At 34.0% G+C, this 20,237-nt stretch overlaps 1 protein-coding gene across 1 annotated transcript; it reads right to left on the bottom strand.

The window, feature by feature from the left end:
• Nucleotides 1–484: 484 nt before the first annotated feature.
• On the bottom strand, nt 485–676 carry LOC133093170 (keratin-associated protein 19-4-like). The gene has a single exon (XM_061192927.1). It carries the CDS (start codon nt 674–676, stop codon nt 485–487), a length of 192 nt encoding a protein of 63 aa, XP_061048910.1.
• Nucleotides 677–20,237: the final 19,561 nt, after the last annotated feature.

Raw genomic sequence — 20,237 nt, 5'->3', positions numbered from 1 at the left:
ATACAGGAGTTTAGTCCATCTTATTCTCCCATATCCTCAAGAGTCAAAACAATGCTCAGGACATGGAGACATGAAGTGAACCTTGGTTGAATCAAATTCATTATTGAATCAAACATTGTTGAGTCAAAACACCAATTCAGAGAAAAGGAGGGTAACATCCTGATTGAAATCCCATATACCCATTAGAAATGTTCTAAAATGAATTGATACAGCCATGCTCCCTATGCCAGTTAAATATGTTCATTTAAAAATTTAAAATACAGGTTACACTTGGTCACAGCAGATGTTAGTGACTAAATAAAAATGAATGAACCCTTGATTCAATGGAAAGATTCCTGATTCTTCCAGAGGAAGAAACTAGTTCCTTTGGAGCAGGAAGCCAAAAAATTATTAATACTTTCTAAACATCAAGAAAAATGTTCATGTCACTGAAACATATGAGTAACAGCATGGGAATAGAAAGAGTCTGAGGATCTACAAGTTTTTAGTGTAAGCCAGAAAAGCCATATCCTCCATAGCATGATGGGCAGTAGCAGCCATATCTGTTGTCTCCATGGCCACAGCCATGGCCCAGTCTGCAGAAGCTGCTGCATCCGCAGCCATGGCCATAGCCCAGGCCACCAAAGCCTCCACAGCCGAAGCCCAGGCCTTTGCAATAGTTGGCATAGTAGCTCATGGTGTCAAGTATTAGAGATCTGATTTGGTGCTGAAGAGGAATTTCCTGAGTGTGACCATCTCTAGCTTCCCCAAATGTTTTTATAACCTCAGTAGTGCAAGTGGTAAACAATGACAGGTGATATTATTTCCATATAACAGAATAATGTAAAGTCTTAAAATTACTTTAAATTGTTCTTTTCTTACTTACCAAAGGGTCCAAATTTTTGTTAAAGGAATTTTAGTAATAATTATTATTTTTTAATGAGTTTGCATGCCTAAAAACAGAATGTTTCCAAGATGAAAAATGATTATAGCCCCTTCAGAGACCATACTGTGCTGGTGTTCTAGTTAAAATTGTCTAATCTGGTTGATAGCTTCCAGTGGTCTTATAATTACATAACAGATTGCTTCTCTTATTCCATTGTCTTAGCTACTGATCATTCCCAGAACCCAAGACCTTTTATCCATAGTGGTCAGGGCATAGTCACAAAGTCATTAGTGATTTCCAGATAGTCAAATTAAAAGACACAAAAACAAAACTAAAAAAAACCTTCTTGGTTTTTTATTTTGTTTTTTGTTAGTTATTTGGTTTGTTTGAACCTTCCTTGGCATTTGCCCTCCTCACCCATTCATTCTTCTTTTAAAGCTTTCTTCCCTTATTTTCTATGGCAAATGTTCAATTAGCTTTCTCTCTCAATTTCTTATTAGTCTTCTTCCCAATTTCTTATTCCTTTATTAACTCTAAAACTGCCCCTTTTCCTCCATATTCAATGTATACACTTTTCCCATAGAATTTCAATAAATATTGTGTTTAATAACCGTGCTTATACTGATTACTTTCAAAAGGCTTCTCTAAATATCAGCTCCATCAATTTGACTATTTACTGGATATGTCCCATTTGAATTGCATTCAAATTTCATGTTTAGTAGTAAATTCATTTTTTTCTCACAAAACTGCCTCTTGTCTGTATATTAGTCATTCAAATCACATACCAGAGTATGATCTTGGAATTAATTCTCTTTCATATTTTATGAATATCTTCCCTACTCAGTGCATATTGCACCATAGCAACTCAACCTTGTAAATGATAATTCATTAATATTCATGTCTGTTCATTGTTTTCACTTAATTCAGTCCTCCACCACTTTTGCCTGGATTAATGTAAGAGCTCCGCACCAGTCATACTTCCCCAAGGCAGGGCCCTCATCTGATCTGTTCTCCATACTGAGTACAAATGAACATTCTGAAACACAAATCTGATCATTTCATTTTTCAGCCATTATACCTAAGTCATTAAGGAAAAGATTATACTCCTAAATTCACAAACAAGGTCTTTCATCACCAAACATTTTTCTCTATCCTGGTCTCTAACAATCTACCATATATTTCCCTTTATTCCATACATAAATAACAAAGACATTATTAATCCACTGCATGCTTTTGAGACTTTACAGGAGCTGCTCCTTCATTCTGGAATCTTCTTTTATACTTATTTACCCATCTTATTCCAACCCACCCTTCAAAAGATAGGTCAAGTGGCACCTGCTCCAAGGACATCCCAAGCTACTTCTACCTCTGCCTGATTTAGAAAATCCTTCAGAGTGCTGCCAAATGCCCTGGATAAAAGTCTGTCTTTGCATTTCATCAGATTTTAGTATACCAATTTGTTTACTGCCTTTTCCATTACATTATTTACTCCTTCAGGGCAAGAACACTTATTATAATCATATTTTATACTTTTGTGAATGGAATGGAGTAGGCAATATATTGTTAGTTGAATGAATAAATTATTAAATGAACAGATCCATAGAAAACAAATAGCAAATATCTCTAACAGTCTCATCCACAAATTCAGAGGTGCAAGAAGTGTTCATGTATACAAAGTATATAATAAAAACAACAAAAATGATTATCAAAGCATTCAACTAATAGCTTGTCCCTCCAGAAGCAGAAGAAAACTTTAACAAAATACTTCATATTAAATTAAATATTAAAAAATTAAATGTAAAAGAGATAAGAAGAAATAAAATGAGTTGAAAAACAGGAAAGAAATTTTTAAAAAGATAAAATCATATCGGAAGGAAGACCAAGTTCCAAGATGCATAAAGAAGTTTGGATTCAGATGAAAACAAAAGATTCCATTGAGGAAAAGCAGGAAAATAATAAAAACAATGAATATGTGGCTAAAAAAGAAATAAAAAGAGTTGGAAAGAAAGTGGATAAAATGGGAGATAGGCAGCAACCCAACTTACATATAAGGAGAGTTTATGACAAAAGAAAAAATGGAAGAGAGTACTATTCAAAGTTATAATCTAAGTAGAAATTCCAAAATTAAAAGAAACCCTCAATGTACATATTTTTATAGCCATTCATTACCTGGGAAAACTGACCCACAAGGAACAACTTCAAGATATATTCTAGTTAAAAGACAATAGCAATGGTTGCACAACAATGTGATTGTACATAATGTGCTTAATGTATACTTAAAAATGATTAAAATGGTAAATTTATGTTATGTATTTTTTAACACAATAAAAAGTGAACTTTAAAGATGAAGAAAAATACCTTCAGGGCATCCAGGAAAAGATCAAATACTTTACAATGACAAAAGAATTAGACCCTTTTCAGATTTCTCCAAGGCAATATACAAAGCAAAGCAATAATTTTGCGATATTTTCAAAAACCTCAAGCAAATAAAATGTGAACCAAGGTTTTATATCTAATTATTCTGTCTTTCAACTATGCCAGTTATGGGGAAAAAACATTTTTTAATTATGCAAGAACCTAGAGAATATTGGAGTCATAAGTGCCTCTTGATCAATCAACTGAGAATCCAACAGAGATAACTGGAGAAACTTTTGCAAAGGACTGATTTGAGAATTTAATATATTTAATTTTGTATCTAAGACTAAACTAAAGATGAGAATGAGAGTAGAAGAAAATGTAAACATTATATAACATGAGAAAGTAAAACTAAAACAACTAGAAATGAAAGAAGAAGGAAGAGAAAAGGTAGAAAAAGTTATTTGATATTTGATTAAGTAAACGATACTAGTTGACATTCATTATTCAAAACTGAAAAATTAGCAAAAGTTTAATAAAAGAAAATGAGGAGCTAAGGACATTTTTACAAAAAATACATAATTAATCACTGACAACCATTAAAAAAGTATCAAAACATTTGTAAATAGCTAAAGATATTTTTAAAACATTGAGTAAATAAAATAAAATATATAGAGAAAGAAACAGAGTAAATATAACAGTACAATAGTAATTATAACAAAAAAATAGTTTTTCAGAGCTGACACTAAACCTAATAGCAACTTAATAAATATGAACTAGCTTAATTTACCTCTTAAAATATTATTTGGACTCACAAAGAGTCAACTATTTTCAAGAGAAATATTTAAAGCCTTTATTAAGAAAGTCTAATAATAGAAGTATCAAAATAATACAATAATGAGATACCACTATGCAATTATTGAAAAGGATAAAATCCCAGAAAATGACAATACCAACTGCTCACAAGAATGAAAAGCAACAAGAACACTCATTAATTGTTGCTGAGAAGGCAAAAGGGTATAGCCACTATGTGAGGCAGTTTGGCAGTTTTTTAAAAAGCAAAATATCATATAATCCAGCAACCTTTCTCTCTGATATATACCCAAATGATTTGAAAATTTTTCTCTATTCAGAAACCTGCATGTGAATATTTATGTCAGATTTGTTATAATTTCCAGCAACTGGAAGCAATATCCTTCAAGAAGTAAATGGGTAAACAAATGCAGTACATCCATACAATGAACCCAGCAATAAAAAGCATTGACTTATCAAGATGAAAAGATATACATGAATCTTTTACTAAGTAAGTTTCTGACAGTGGAGAAACTTGACAAACACTATCTAAGAGAGTTCAAAATCAACATCAATGGTGAAAACTTATGCTGATAGCATTCCTGATATGATGGAATGAAAATAGCAATTTACCTCTGCCACATTCCTTGCAAACACCATAATTCCACTCCAATCATGAGAAAAACGTTGAATGGATCCCAGTTGAAGGACTTTCTACAGAACACTTGACCAGTTCTGCTGGAAAATTGTCAGGGTGATTGGGGCTAGGGAAAGTCTGAGAACATGTCTCATCAAGAGGAGCAATATGACTAAATGCAATAAGGTACCCTAGATGGTATCCTAGAAAAAAAAATACATTAAATAAAAACTAAAGAACTCTGAATAAAGTATGGACTTTAGTTGGTAATTATGTAACAATATAGATTTATTATTAGTTGTAACAGGTGCACCATACTAATGTAAAATGTTAATAAAACGGCAAATTGGGTGTGGGATTTATGGGAACTCTCTGTGTTATCTGCATAACGTTTTCTGCAAATCTACAACTGTTCTACAAAATTATCTTTTTAAAAATGTATAGGTAAATGTATATCAGTCAAAGGAGAATGAAAAAGCAGTTGTTTGTAACTCTGTTATCAAAGTAGAATCTGACCAGATGATAAAACACAACAATGGAAGCCATCTTATAAAGTTAAAGACACTTTAAAATAAAGAAATAATGGCTACGATTGTATATGAAAAAACAACACGGCAACCACCTTTATAGAGCAAAATATACTAGAGATGCGTGGAGACATAAACAACACAGCAATGCCAGAACAAGACAGATAAAATGGAAAAGCATAAGTAATAATATGCAGGACCAAGATAATATAAACAATAGTGACTGACTTTAAAATTATATATAACTTTACATTTTGATAATAGAAAATAAAAATTATTCTCAAGCACGTATGAAACATTACAAAAATGTATTATATCACAAAGAAAGCATTAAGAAGTTCCATGAAGGAAATATTATAAAAATATTCTCTAATAATAATGTAATACAAATAGAAATTAATAAATATAAATCAATAAAAACCCAGAAATTAAAACAAACACAAAACTATGAAATCTTGAGTGAAAAAAATACAAACAAATCACAGAATTTTTAAATGGTGATAATGATAGTGAAAATGCTACATATTATAATATGGGGTGTACATTACAAAGATAGCAGAAAAAAATTTAGTTTTAAGCACATATATAAGTAAAATACAAGTATGCAATAAAAGTACAAACAAGTAAACTAAAAGAAAGCAGAAAGAAGGTATAATAAAGATCAAAACAGCTATTGATCAGATAAAGCACAGAAATTTGTAGAAAAACAATAGAATAATTAATTATGCAAAATTATGGTCATTGGAAACAAATAAAAAATAGAAAAACTACCAGCTAAATTAATTTTTAAAAGGAAGGAGAAAAATATAAATAAATTGAACTAATATATATATAATATAATATAAATGTAAGTAAACATATATAATTACACAGAGAAAGAGAGAGAGACAGCGAAAGAGGGGGGAAATCTTCTTTGTAGACTTCTACTCAAATAAATTTGAAAATCCCCTCAATACTCTGTAATGACCTATATGGGAAAAGAATCCTAAAGAGAGTGGATATATGTACATGTATAACTGATTCACTTTGCTGTACTGCAAAACTAACACAGCATTGTAAATCAACTGTACTCTAATAAAAATTAATTTAATATTTAAAATTTTTTTTTTAAAATTGAAAACCCTGAATAAGATACATAATTTTCTAGCGGAAAAGTTTTACTAGAATTGAACCCATTAGAGATAGAAATATTAAAGACTAATTTTTGAGAAGAAAAAGGAAGAACTGCTCCACACACAAAAACCTGGAGGTTCCATTAGTTTCAAAGGCTAGTTTACCAAAAATTCTAAGACATAATCCTTATGCAACATAAATTGTTCAAGAGCATTGAAAATGAATGAAGTCTCCAAATACGTTTTTTGAATCACTTATCTAATATAACATTTATCTAAATTCAATGAAGAAAAAGACACACATGAAAGAAAATTACAGACTAATATTACTTCTGACTACATATGCATAAATTCTGCATAAAATATTAGCAAATAGAATCTAATACCATCATAAAAACAATACATCATAAGGAAATGGAATTTACTTGAAGAATATAAGTGATGTCGATATAAGGACACAATATAATGCATCACATTAATTGATTCAAGGAGAAAAATCATATTACTATTTCCATAAATGCTGAATAACTTTTGGCAACTTTCAACACTCATTCCTTATAAAAGCATTAAAGAAAATAAGAATTGATGGTTAATTTTCTAACATAATAAAATTGACTTAAAGTTAGCATTTTAGGTAACTGTGAAACCCTAGAGGCATTTCCACAAAATTTAGGAGAAAGGCAAAGATGCCTACCCTATCACTAGTATTAAACTTTGTCCTGGAGATATTAGCAAATGCAGTTGGGCAAAAAGTATTGATAGATGAGTAAGAACTAGAAAAAGATTTTAAAAAGTAAAACTATCTCTACTTGCAGGCAACACAGTAGCATATCTGGAAAAACCCTTGCGAATCAATGATGAAACTAATTCAAAAACTAAAATGATTCATCAATAACACAATATAAAATCGTCAAAGGAAATGAATAGTTTTCATATACACAAGGAAGTAAAAGATATCATGATAGAGAAATACCTATTAACAAAAGTAAAAAAAATATAAAAGATTTCAGAATACACTCAACAAAAAATTGCAAAACCTATATTCGGTGTTTTAATTCCTGAAAGATTTAAAAGTAGACTAGAATAATTTTTTTTTAATTCTCTGTTTGTTGAATGGATGATTCAATATCATAAGGATGTAATGTTAATGTAGTAGATCAACCGCTTATAAGGCTAGTAAGAAGGTTAAAAGACAAAAGTAGTAAAAAATAATTCTGTTCAGATATTTTTATTATAATTGCACTGAATCTATAAATCAAATTTGGTGGATAATAATGATTCTTCTGATCCACAGTCATGATATATTTTCCTTATATTTAGACCTTCTTTAACCTCTATAAGTATGTTTTAATATTTACTATTAAGAAGAATTGCACACTTCTGTTAGATTTATTAATAGGTGTGCAACCACAAAGGTTTGACTTGTCATATTCTCATGGTACACAAGTCTGACACAGCATCAACATTACTAATGGAGAGCAAAGGACTCAAAAAAGGAGCAACAGTATTCTCTACATCAACATATGACAGACCTCAAACTACCAGATATGGTTTTCAGAATCCACTTTTCCACAAAAGACACATTTTTATTTCCAAGTGAGGAAAGCTAATAGGCAAGAGAAGGTTTCAGATATGTCAGCATCTAAAGTTTGATATTCACATAGCCTTCATCTGGCTACATTACTAATTTCCAATCTTCAACAGAACTGTGGTCCATAAATTTCAGGTTCATTTACAATGAACAATCTAGATAAACCATATCCAGCATTCTAGGAATGCTAAAAGCATTTACAATTTTAGCATTCCTAGAATAGTCAACTGTTGGATAGAATAACCCATTCAAAATCCTCATGATTCATTTTCACTTTTAGTCAGTAAATTCCATCACTCACGGAAGGACAAACTTGCCTCAGATACCTCTGGCCTTAAATTAGTATTTTGGGAAGATTTTTAATCATAGATTTAATTTTTATATGAGAGAACTATTCAGGTTTTTTTTCCTCTTGGGTCAGTTTTCATAAATTTAATTTATTACAATAATATATAGTTGAGTTCAAGATAAATGGTTTTTGCTTCTATTTTAGATTTTTTATTTTATAAAATATTTTAAATATACCAAAAAGAAGAAAGAATAAATATTACAACAAATATTATCTATTTAACAATTGTTAATATTTTGATATAATTCTTTCATGTTTATTTTCTCAAGAGTTCTAAAATAATTTACTGCAAGCTAAAGTTTTTCTTTATCATTTTGTTTTGAAATTAACAAGATAATTTCCAAGGAATAATGAATTTTTAAAAATACACTAAAATTTGATTATCATCACAGAGCCTCTTCAACCTTTAGACATAGAATTCCTGTGTCTGGCCAGCAAAGAAAAAGATAGATATTGATAATGAGGAGGAGGAGGAGAATGATAAAATAAAGGAGAAGAAGATGAGGACAAGGAGAAGGAAGAGGTAAGGGGAAGAAGAAAGGAAAAAGAAGAAGGAGGAAGAGATAATTATGAAATAAGACATATTGGTAAATTTCTTAGCTATAAGAAGAAAACGTTGCCATGGTTGATGATTGTATTAATACATCACAGCAAGTTTAATGTGATTAAAAAATTGAAGCTTAAAACACATTTACTATGTCAGAAAAAGTTTATTATTAGACATCGGATGCTAAAAGGCAAAGACTTGCTAGAGTATAATGACTCTTCATCCTATATAGAAGGAGAATCCCTGAGAGCATCACTAATCAAACACCAACATCTAGTTCATCAAGTTGTCTTCACATTAATGTCAGAAACCAGGTGGTCCAAATAACAGTTTCATTATCAAGACAGGATAAATGAAGCAAGCAAGTTATGGAATAAAGTTTTCTAGATGAATCAGTCTTACAGAAGATGAAGTCCACAAATTGTAAATCTTCATATAATTATTCAGTAGAAGCCAGAACATCAGTATCTTCTATAGTAACATGGATAGTAGCAGCCATATCCATAGCCTCCATAACCACAGCCATAACCCAGCCTGCAGAAGCTGCCACATCCGTAGCCATAGCCATAGCCCAGGCCACCAAAGCCTCCACAGCTGTAGCTCAGGCCTCGGCAGTAGTTGCCGTAGTAGCTCATGGTGTCAGGAGTGGTGAGTCTGACTTGGTATTGTAGGTCAGCTTTGTGACTGTGACTGCACAAGAGCATTTGTATATGCTGGTGGGTGTGGAAAGCCACACCTCTAAATATCACCCAATAGAACACATTATTTGAAAACTGTCAACTATCTTGTTTCCTAACTTCAAACCATGCCTTCCACTTGTTTCGCGACTCCTTATTTAAAAGTTATGTGACACATTTTATTTTCTGTTTTATTTGAATTCTTAGAAAATTATTTCACTGCTAATAAGACACTATTGTGTTTATAATCCCCAAACTTGTTTGAGTTTCTGAGTATCAAGCTCCATAAACAAATTTCTATAAGCTTCCATTCTTCAAATTGCATCACATGAGATTGCATTTACCCTCTAATTATATCCTTCCCTTTGCTGTTCCATGGCTGTTGACTCTTTTCTAAATTATGGGTGTTATCTTTCTTCTCTGAAGAATTCACATAAATTGAACCATAATTTTCTCCAAAATACTAGCCCTATGAAAAATGACAATCAACTATGATGTATGTCTTAAAACAAAGTGCTTTTAAAGTCAGCAGAGAACCCCATTTAGTAGTTCAGTGATGTCATTTAATTTTTAAAAGAGCCACAAACTGAAGGCAAAGGAATTTCTCAATCATCATATTTCAGGTACAGTAAGCATGCTTGGTATATACCATTGAAGATTGCATAAAAAGAGTTCCTCCTAATCACTATAAGTAGCTCCCTACCCCCAACTATATTCTTATTCCAGATACTAAATTCCATATTATCATAAGATCATAACATTTCAGGATTCAGAGAAACTTGGGGTACCATTTATTTGTGTCCTTTATTATTTTATAAACAAGTGAGAAACCTGCAACTCAGACAAACAATTATACAACAATGATCTTTAGTGACAGTTGAGGACTAAAACCTTAGTTCATCAGGTAAATTTGAAATTTCCGCACTGCAGGTTAGGGAGTTTATTTTCCCATAGTGCACAACTGCCTTATATTTTTGTTTATTCCACTGTTTATTCCCACTATCATTAGATATAGATGCAAGTGACCTGAAACCAGTATATTCAGCTTGTCCCACTTTAAAAAAAAAATCTCAAAATAATTGAATATCAAAAAGAGTATTGATGATTTTTGAACTTCCTTTACACTTAACTACACTGGTTTCCCCTACCAGTTAATTAAGAGTACAGTGTGATTAGGTGTTTATATATTTCCATATTGATGGAACTTTGCAAACTACAAATTGAAGGGAATAATTAGCGGTAAAGAACTGCTCTATTTGAATCTACTTTAGCTGGAAGAATTTAGTTTCAATAAAATTTAAGGTAAATTTTTAAAAAGACTATTGTCTTTGGTCCTGGTCATAACCCGATAAGACCAGTCATTTTGCTTTATCCTCAATAACAGAGGTTCTCATGCGATTCAACCTAGGAATTACTTCCTATGTTCTTCTGCTTCAACTCCTAAAAGAGAAGCAAACCTCCAGCCCTAAATTCTGTCTGTACATGAAACACCAAGTTATCTGCCTCCTCTTCTCATTCTCAGCCTGCACTGCCTCCTACCCAGCACAGAAGGGACCAAACTCTCCCCCACTCACTCTATGACTCACACTGGTTCCTGTAGAAAGACACTCTTTCCAGTTTTTTGTTTTTGTGAGATACTACTGCCCTCGCATCTTAAGATTTTGACAAATATCAATGTTAAGGAATCATTTTATTTCTTATAACAGTGATTTATTTTGTCTTTAATCCATATATGCTTTTTAACTATATTCATATAAAAGTCAGTCTTATTCTGTGGTTTTGAAACAACTGTGGAAAAATTGAACAAACTGTAATAGGTAAGGAGAAAATCCAATTCCCTCAAAATGTCTTTCAACTCAGTAGACTCTGGGCATCAGCCAATTTGTCAAGGTAATAATACATAAGCTTTCTTTTTCCCATCATTGTACCTCCAATAGCTGCAAAGTAAGTGCAAGAACTTGTAAGCAATTTAAAAATTGCCACAGATCTTTGGTGATCAGAAAAAGGAATTTTTTTGGATGGTTCTCAATGGAGAGTACACATGTAAATGACACATTGATTGGAAAACAACCAGATAGGATACTTCTAGACCTCGTGTGTCATGTATACTTTCATTTTTAAAGTGAACTATGATAATAGATAATATTTAATAAGCAATTAATAAGAGCCAGGCACTATCTGAAGTTTTTTTTTTTAAGATTTTTTTTTTGATGTGGACCATTTTTAAAGTCATTTTATTGAATTTGTTACAATATTGTTTCTGTTTTATGTTTTGGTTTTTTGGCCCTGAAGCATGTGGAATCTCAGCTCCCTGACCAGGGATCGAACCCACACCCCCTGCATTGGAAGGCAAAGTCCTAACCACTGGACTGCCAGGGAAGTCCCCTACTATCTGAAGTTCTTTACATGTATTGAACTCAAACTCAAAACAATCCTTTGTAGTACTATTACTATCCGCTTAATTATCTGCACAAGGTCACACAGCTAATCAGTGGCTGAGAGGAGCTTCAAAACCAGTTTTCTGGCTCAAGAACCTGTGTTTTTTGAGCTCACTATGTGGTTCATACAGGATACTGTCTCTATTGTCAGGTGAGGGTAAAGTTGTTTGACCTTCAGAAGGAGCACAACTTCAGAGAAAACGAACGTTTAAACAAGAAATACTTAAACTATTTAAGAAAAATATAATTGCTTTTAAAAAGAAATAAAAAATAAATGTTTTAAATATTTTGTTCTAAATCAACTTTAGTTGACTTCATAAAACAAAGCATGCTACTCATAGCTTAGCTTTTCTTAATTCTATAGAAACCCCATCATGAGTATTGATTAATGTAATATTGGCATTTAGAAATATCTAAGGGAGTTGTCAGCCTGCTGAAGGCAGCCTGCACAACTCTTTGGGGTTAATCCATTCAGCAAATATTTACCTAATGATCACTATTTCTCAGGCATTAATATACTCAGGGTAAAAAAGGAAAACTAGTCCATGAACTTCATGGAGGCTACATTCTAGCATAGGATGAGATATTAAAGCATTGATATACAAGTATTATATAACTAGTGGACTTTGTGCAAAAAAAAATGAATGGAAAATGAAATAAACAAGGAGCTCTCTTTGGAGGTCTGGGCAGTTGTCTTGCCTGTGGTATAGTCTGGAACATAATCATGGGATATTGACTTGTTGGAAGACTGGGCTATTGTCCTTTAGCTAAATGTCTACAGAGCACTGTGTGATTCCAGATTTGTGGTTCTACCTCTCTACATTAAGACCATCTTGCTTTTTCATTGTTAGCTCTTGATATTTTCAAGTGATTTGACACAAAAAAAATGATTTGTTTCTGTTAATCAGAAATTTCTCCTGCTGCTTCATCCTTCTGCACTTGAAAACTGTGTTTTCTCTTTTATCTATGTGTTCTATTTTAATATGATATTTTTAATAGTTTTCATTATTTTCCTATTTATTGATCTTTCTCTTCAAAATGTCAGTGGGGCTTATATTAAAAACACACTTCTCTCCTCGGGTTTGTGTTACATCTCATGAAATTGTAAATTGTCCCTCTAGAAACATTTACTGAGTGCCCAGTATGGTTCAGACACAGGCTATACCTTGAGTATACATCACTGAATAATGCACCCTCTTACTCCCTGCTTCAAAGAATACCAGTAGTATAACTTTCCAAATGTCACTTCTTTGGTAATCCTTTTTCCCTTCATGCAATCCACAGTATTTTTAGGAACTTCTATGGCTATGACTAGAATAATAGTACAGGGAGTTTCACATCTTAGTACTGGCTGAAAAATATCGTTTATCAGACACATGCACACCTTATATTTAAATTTTAAAAATTATATTAATAAACATAAGTAATGAAATATATTAGCAAATTAATTATTTTGCATTTACTCTGCATAGCTGAAAAAAAAATCATCACCTCGTAAAACTCTGAAGATTAGCCACATCACAAATATGTTTCCTCTCATCCCACCTGAATACTCAACTCTGCCCATAAACCTATGTTTATTGGACCTTCCCTCATACCCACAGTCATGCCAAGATCTGTCTGTCTTTTAGAACACCTTCTCACTCTCCTATTCTTTCACTCTTGCCCACCACCTCTTCATTTCCCAGAGCAGTCACCATCAGACAGTCACTGGCAACTCTCCACCTTCTCTCTCTCATCAGCACACTTACTCTCTTTGAACCTTACCTCAAATTCAATATATGAAAAAATTTTTAAAGACAAAAAACACCAATCACCTTCCCTTTCACCCACCATGTGGTCAATGGTTTTGTTTTGTTTGGTTTTGTTTGGTTTTGTTTTGTTTCTCTCTTCCTTACTGTTTCTATGTTGGCTCACAACTTCAAAAATTGCCAGCTGTCAAAGCCAAGAACCTGGATTTATACCTGAGTCCAAATTTGCTTCCTCCAAATTCAAATTAATTGTCATTCCTTCAACAAATAATAGAGAACATTTACCTACTTATCTTGGAAACAAAGTAGTAAAAAGAAAAACAAATCCCCCATCCCCAGGATGCTAACATTTTACTGGGGGAGATAGACCATCAACAAATACAGACTTAATTTAGTCATTCACCAAATATTTACCGAATGGCTACTTTGTGCTCAATATTTTTTTTAGGCACTGGAAAAGATATTTCACAGTAGTAAACAAAGCTGACAAGAGCCCTGTATTCCAGAAGCTTACATTCTAGTGGGGAGTAGGGCAAATGACCCAGCAATCAGGCAATCAATCAAAAGAGTATGTTACGTAGTGATGGTGGTAACTGCTAAGGACAAAGTATAAAGCAGATGTGGGAGGTAGGCAATGACCAATGGGGGAACTGAAGTTGTAGATAGATTGTTAGGGAAGGCCCATCTTAAATAAGTGTCTTCTAAGTGAAGACTGGAAAGGTGAGAACATGAGCCATGTAGGGCTACCTGAGGGAAGAGCATGTCAGGCAGATGGTACTGAAAGCACTCTTAGCAGCACCATTGAGAAATAATTTTACACAAATACCTAAGGAGGTCATAGCAGGGCTTTGGGTTTGCTCTGAATCAGGTGGGAGGTGATTGTTCAGGGTAGTATGAGAACATGTCTCTTGGTTAGGCAGCATGTTAAGCTGGCTCCCCAAACCATCCCCTTTCCTGGTGTGCACACCCTGCACTGCTCCCAGCATGGTGAATATAATGAGTTTTACTCCTGTGATCAGGCTATTTCATATGACACAGTCAAGAAAGGGAGATAATCTGGTTGGGCCTAACCTAATCATAAGATCCCTATAAGAGTAGAGTTTGCTCTGGCTGGTAGCAGAATAAGAAGTCATAAGCTCAGAGCATGAGGGTTTGACATGTCTTTGCTGGCTTGAAGGTGGAGGGGCCCATGTCGCCAGGCATGTAAGTGACCTCTACTTATTCAGAGTAGCCTTTAGCTGATAGTCAGTATAGAAATGGGGACCCAATCCTACAAACATAGGAACTGGATTCTGTCCACACCAGTATGAGCTTGGGAATAGACTCTTCCCCAGAGCCTCCAGACAAGAACTCAGCCCAGTTGATCCCCTTATTTCAGCTTTAGGATACTCTGTGCAGAGAACCCAGGGACACCTTGACCAAGTTCCCATCCACAGAAGTGAGAGCAAAGAAATTGATGCTGTTTTAACTTGATAAATGTATGGTTATTGTTAAGCAGCCATAGAAAACTAATATAGTATCTTAACCTTTCTATCCTGAATGCTTTTAACACTCAAATTCCTAAAATTAAGTCATAGTAATAGTCCTAAACTTCATCATCTAAGTTTTGTCACACATTTACAATTCAGAAGGGGTTCAAGAAGAATTGAGAAAATAATATGGTAAATTTGGAATATTATGCACATTATTATTAATTTCAAAAGCAAATGTATTAGAGGTTGAGCTTCTAAGGACCTGCTTTCTGACTTTTAGCATAGCTACCAAATCAGTACTGCTTTAATGCCACATTCCATCTGTCAAACTTCAAATGAGTACACTCTTCTTTACACAAAGAAAGTTTTCTCCTCTGTACAGACCAGTAAACCAAAGTTAAACAATTTAGCTTTTGGATTGGTTATGTCATTTAATGTGACATTGGATAGTTTGTTAAAATTTATTGTGAAAACTGGGATCAAAATGGCTGTGTATGGTATAATGTTGTAAGTCATAATCCTAGTTATTACTTTAAAATGTATATCTCAGAAATAACTAATTTTCTTGTCAACTGCATTATTATGAACTTTCATCAAATCTTTAACCGTGGTCATTTTTAAGTCTTTTGTCATTTACAGACAGTTCTGGGTGTACTCTGATGCTTTTGTAAATCTGTTCCTATAAAAGGGTTTCATCTTCAGGAAATTCATGGAAAAGACTCTGACAAGTACAGGTTTCTGGTACCTGACTGTACTGCTGAACTGAATGAATAAGCATTTTCAGAACTCTAATGAAAAACTGATGAGCTCATAAAAGTGCTAACAAAAGATCAAGATGAAAAAAAAATTAATTACATGGGACTGAGTGAACTGATGAGGATGAGTATAATTTTTGTGACTTTCTGTTTGAATTTAAAAAAAGAAAAAATCCCACAAGGACTCAGAGGCAAAGAATATACAAATCAATTTTCACTGCAAAGTAAAGGAGCTGTTACAGTGGAGGATTACTGGACTGAATGTCAATATTATGACATAGTATGAGTGTGTTTCATGTTTGGTAATTGCAATCATTGTTGCTTTTGTTGTGGTCATCCATGTACAATGCTTGGTGTCAGTCTATTTATCTCTTGTAAAAATAAAATACAGTGTGTGTGGGAAAAAAAAAAGTGAATCAGCTATACATATACATATATCCCCATATACCCTCCCTCTTGCATCTCCCTCCCACCCTCCCTATCCCTCCCCTCTAGGTGGTCACAAAGCACCGAGCTGATCTCCCTGTGCTATGTGGCTGCTTCCCACTAGCTATCTATTTTACATTTGGTAATATATATTAGTCCATGCCACTCTCTCACTTCGTCCCCGCTTCCCCTTCCCCTTCCCTGTGTCCTCACGTCCATCCTCTGCATCTGTGTCTTTATTCCTGTCCTGTCCGTAGGTGCTTCATAACCATTTTTTTTTTTTAGATTCCATATATATGTGTTGGCATGCGGTGTTTGTTTTTCTCTTTCTGACTTGCTTCGGTCTGCGTGATAGACTCTGGATCCGTCCGCCTCACTGCAGATGACTCAATTTCATTTTTTTTGTGGCTGGGTGGTGTTCCATTGTATGTATGTGCCGCGTCTTCTTTGTCTGTTTATCTGTTGATGGGCACCTGGGTTGCTTCCATGTCCTGGCTGTTGTAAATAGAGCTGCAATGAAAAAAAAAAAAAAATGGCTGTGTAAATCAAAAAGCTGTTGTAAATATTACTGAAGAAAACATACGAAAGTGCTTTGAAAATACAATATTCTTTACTAAGTAAGAATATCCTTAAGTGATATTTCACTTAAAGAGAATCCAATGAAAGCCTAAAGCAGTATATTCCTGATTAAAATCTATGAACATCAAACTAACGCCTTTCTGATACAATTGATTCTAGAACTTTAATCTTCTTTACACTTATAATGGTTACAAACCAGGGCACTGATTCTTCTAAGTTATCTCTCTTCGATTTCATATTCCCACTTGCAGCAATTCCTAGATAACTGCTACCATTATTTTTGATGATGGTTATCACCTATGAAGTTGGAAGAGCTTCCCAGGCAATCTAACTCCACCTTCCAATTTCTAGTTTCTAAATGAAACTCTCCTGAAAATGTTGAATAAGTACATGTCTACTAGAGAAAACTGCATCTAGTTATTGATTATGGGGAAACAAACTGCTGAAAGAAGCAGGCTAACACAAACACTATGCCCAACACATTCTAAATCTTCCCTTCTAGTATATTTCTTTAATACTAAACTCGGGCAGTTTCTTTTTGGGGGGAACTTTCACTGACAACACAGGCTTGATTAAATGTCCCACCTATGGGGTCCAATTGCTCCCAATACATAAATCTTTCTTAAAAGTCAATAGAGAGAATTGTAATCATATATTTATTACTTGAATTTCCATCTGACCAGTAAGTTCATCAATATCCCTGGAAACTTTTTTATGTCTTTCTACTGCTTATACTTAGTAAAGATTGGGCACAATGTGATGATAATTACTCTTGGTTGGTTGGTTGAATAAATGCATGATTACATCTGTCATGGGAGGTGCCAGCATGGCATCACCAAGCACAGCAAAAATTAATAAGTTGAAGCTCTTGTTGACAATTAGCAGCCTTTTTCTTAGATGTCCAAGACTAGTTCATCTAACAATATTTTGAAATGTGGGCTAATGTATAATTATTTTGTACAGCTCATAAAAACTTTGGTATTGACCCCTTGAACTTGTACTGCATGTGACATGCTCTATCTCATGTCTAAAATTTGTTACCAATGTCTGTTCCTAGTATTTTTTGAGTCAACAGCTGAAGGCATGCACTATCAATATTTTTTTGTAAGCAGAGACACTGCTTCATTTGTCATGACCATCCTATGTTCTTGAAAGAAATTAAATATAGCATCTTTCAGGATTTCTCCCCCTTTTTTCTGGATTTCATGTATTCTGTCTTTGATTGGTTTGGTTTATAGACTCCAAAGCTAAGGATGTCATTGTCATATATTAATATACAAGTAGGTCAATGGTTGACCGATTTTGTGGTTATAGCTTGAATGCAGTTGTCTTTCAAAAGCTGTCATTCATTCAAAGACATCTTAAAAGAACTTTCTTCCTGATAACTGAAAAAAAAAGTACTTCAGAGAGGCAATAGAGTTCCATACAATCTCCGTTTTTGCAGGGTTTTATTACCAATGAAGCAAGTTGAATAAAAGGTGAAGATACCATCTGGAGATACAAAGAATAGGTAAACAGAACAGCCAAGGACAATGCAAGCAGTTCTGGAAGTCTAGAAACAGAAATGATTATTAACACACCCACACACCATATACTGGGACTTCTAGCCCTTTAAATAGAATCACAAACCGAATTACCTAAGTATAATTAGTTTGATTATCAAGGGAGTAAACCTAATCAAGGTAGGACATTTTGAAGAGCAAAGTTCTACAGTATGACAAGTGTCTCTTTGGGCACTCCATGCAAGGACTTGCTGAGACATGTATCCAAATATAACTTACAGCCCTGGGTACCTGAAAGCAAGGATGGCAACTTAGCAAACCAATTACTATGTGATTCTGAAGGTTGTTTGAGCTCCTTCAATTGTTGTTTAAGCGAAGCAAGAAAAACAGCCTTAGTAGAAGAAATCCATTAAGAACACAGCTTCCAACAATACAACAGAGTAAGGTCCTGCTTGGAAACAGCAAAAGACAGCAGGACATAGAATACAACACTGGCAAATGATGCAATAATGTTGCATAACGATCCCACTGTGAAGATATGAGGCTGGTTAAGAGCAGCTGCAGCTGCTTCGTTGATATACTTTTAACAAAATGTGAAAAGAATTGCTGGACAGTCTCTCTACCCTCATGGTTACATAGAATTACAGGTACAACACCACTGTCGGAGTTTTCATGAAGAACACACACACAGATTGCAGACAGACACACGCATAAACTCATGCTCAATGCCCTTATGTATAGAAATCCTATTTATGAAGGACAGAGAACTAGGACACATTTAAAATGCCAGCCAAAGTAAGTTTTTGTTTGTTTTTTTTTAAACCATCTTTATTGGAGTATAATTGCTTTACAATGGTGTGTTAGTTTCTGCTTTATAACAAAGTGAATCAGTGATACATATACATATGTTCCCATATTTCTTCCCTCTTGCATCTCCCTCCCTCCCACCCTCCCTATCCCACCCCTCTAGGTGGTCACAAAGCACCGAGCTGATCTCCCTGTGCTATGCGGTTGCTTCCCACTAGCTATCTATTTTACGTTTGGTAGTGTATATATGTCCATGCCACTCTCTCACTTTGTCACAGCTTATCCTTCCCCCTCCCCATATCCACAAGTCCATTCTCTAGTAGGTCTCTGTCTTTATTCCCATCTTGCCACTAGGTTCTTCATGATCTTTCTTTTTTCTTTCCTTAGATTCCATATATATGTGTTAGCATACTGTATTTGTTTTTCTCTTTGTGACTTTCTTCACTCTGTATGACAGACTCTAACTCCATCCACCTCACTACAAATACCTCCATTTCATTTCTTTTTATGGCTGAGTAATATTCCATTGTATATATGTGCCACATCTTCTTTATCCATTCATCTGTCGATGGACACTTAGGTTGCTTCCATATCCTGGCTATTGTAAATAGAGCTGCAGTGAACATTGTGGTGCATGACTCTTTTTGAATTATGGTTTTCTCAGGGTATATGCCCAGTAATGGGATTGCTGGGTCATATGGTAGTTCTATTTTTAGTTTTTTAAGGAACCTCCATACTGTTCTCCATAGTGGCTGTATCAATTTACATTCCCACCAACAGTGCAAGAGGGTTCCCTTTTCTCCTCACCCTCTCCAGCATTTATTGTTTCTAGATTTTTTGATGATGGCCATTCTGACCGGTGTGAGGTGATACCTCATGGTAGTTTTGATTTGCGTTCCTCTAATGATTAGTAATGTTGAGCATTCTTTCATGTGTTTGTTGGCAATCTGTATATCTTCTTTGGAGAAATGTCTGTTTAGGTCTTCTGCCCATTTTTGGATTGGGTTGTTTGTTTTTTTGATATTGAGCTGCATGAGCTGCTTGTAAATCTTGGA

This window comes from Eubalaena glacialis, chromosome 6 (genome assembly GCF_028564815.1).
Source record: "Eubalaena glacialis isolate mEubGla1 chromosome 6, mEubGla1.1.hap2.+ XY, whole genome shotgun sequence".
Taxonomy (NCBI): Eukaryota; Metazoa; Chordata; class Mammalia; order Artiodactyla; family Balaenidae; genus Eubalaena; species Eubalaena glacialis.
Note: the sequence above shows the minus strand (reverse complement) of the source record. Positions and strands in the feature narration are given on the sequence as shown.

What these genes read in the sequence shown, in the direction of transcription:
- LOC133093170 (XM_061192927.1), bottom strand. Translation starts at nt 676, where the DNA reads ATGAGCTACTATGCCAACTATTGCAAAGGCCTGGGCTTCGGCTGTGGA.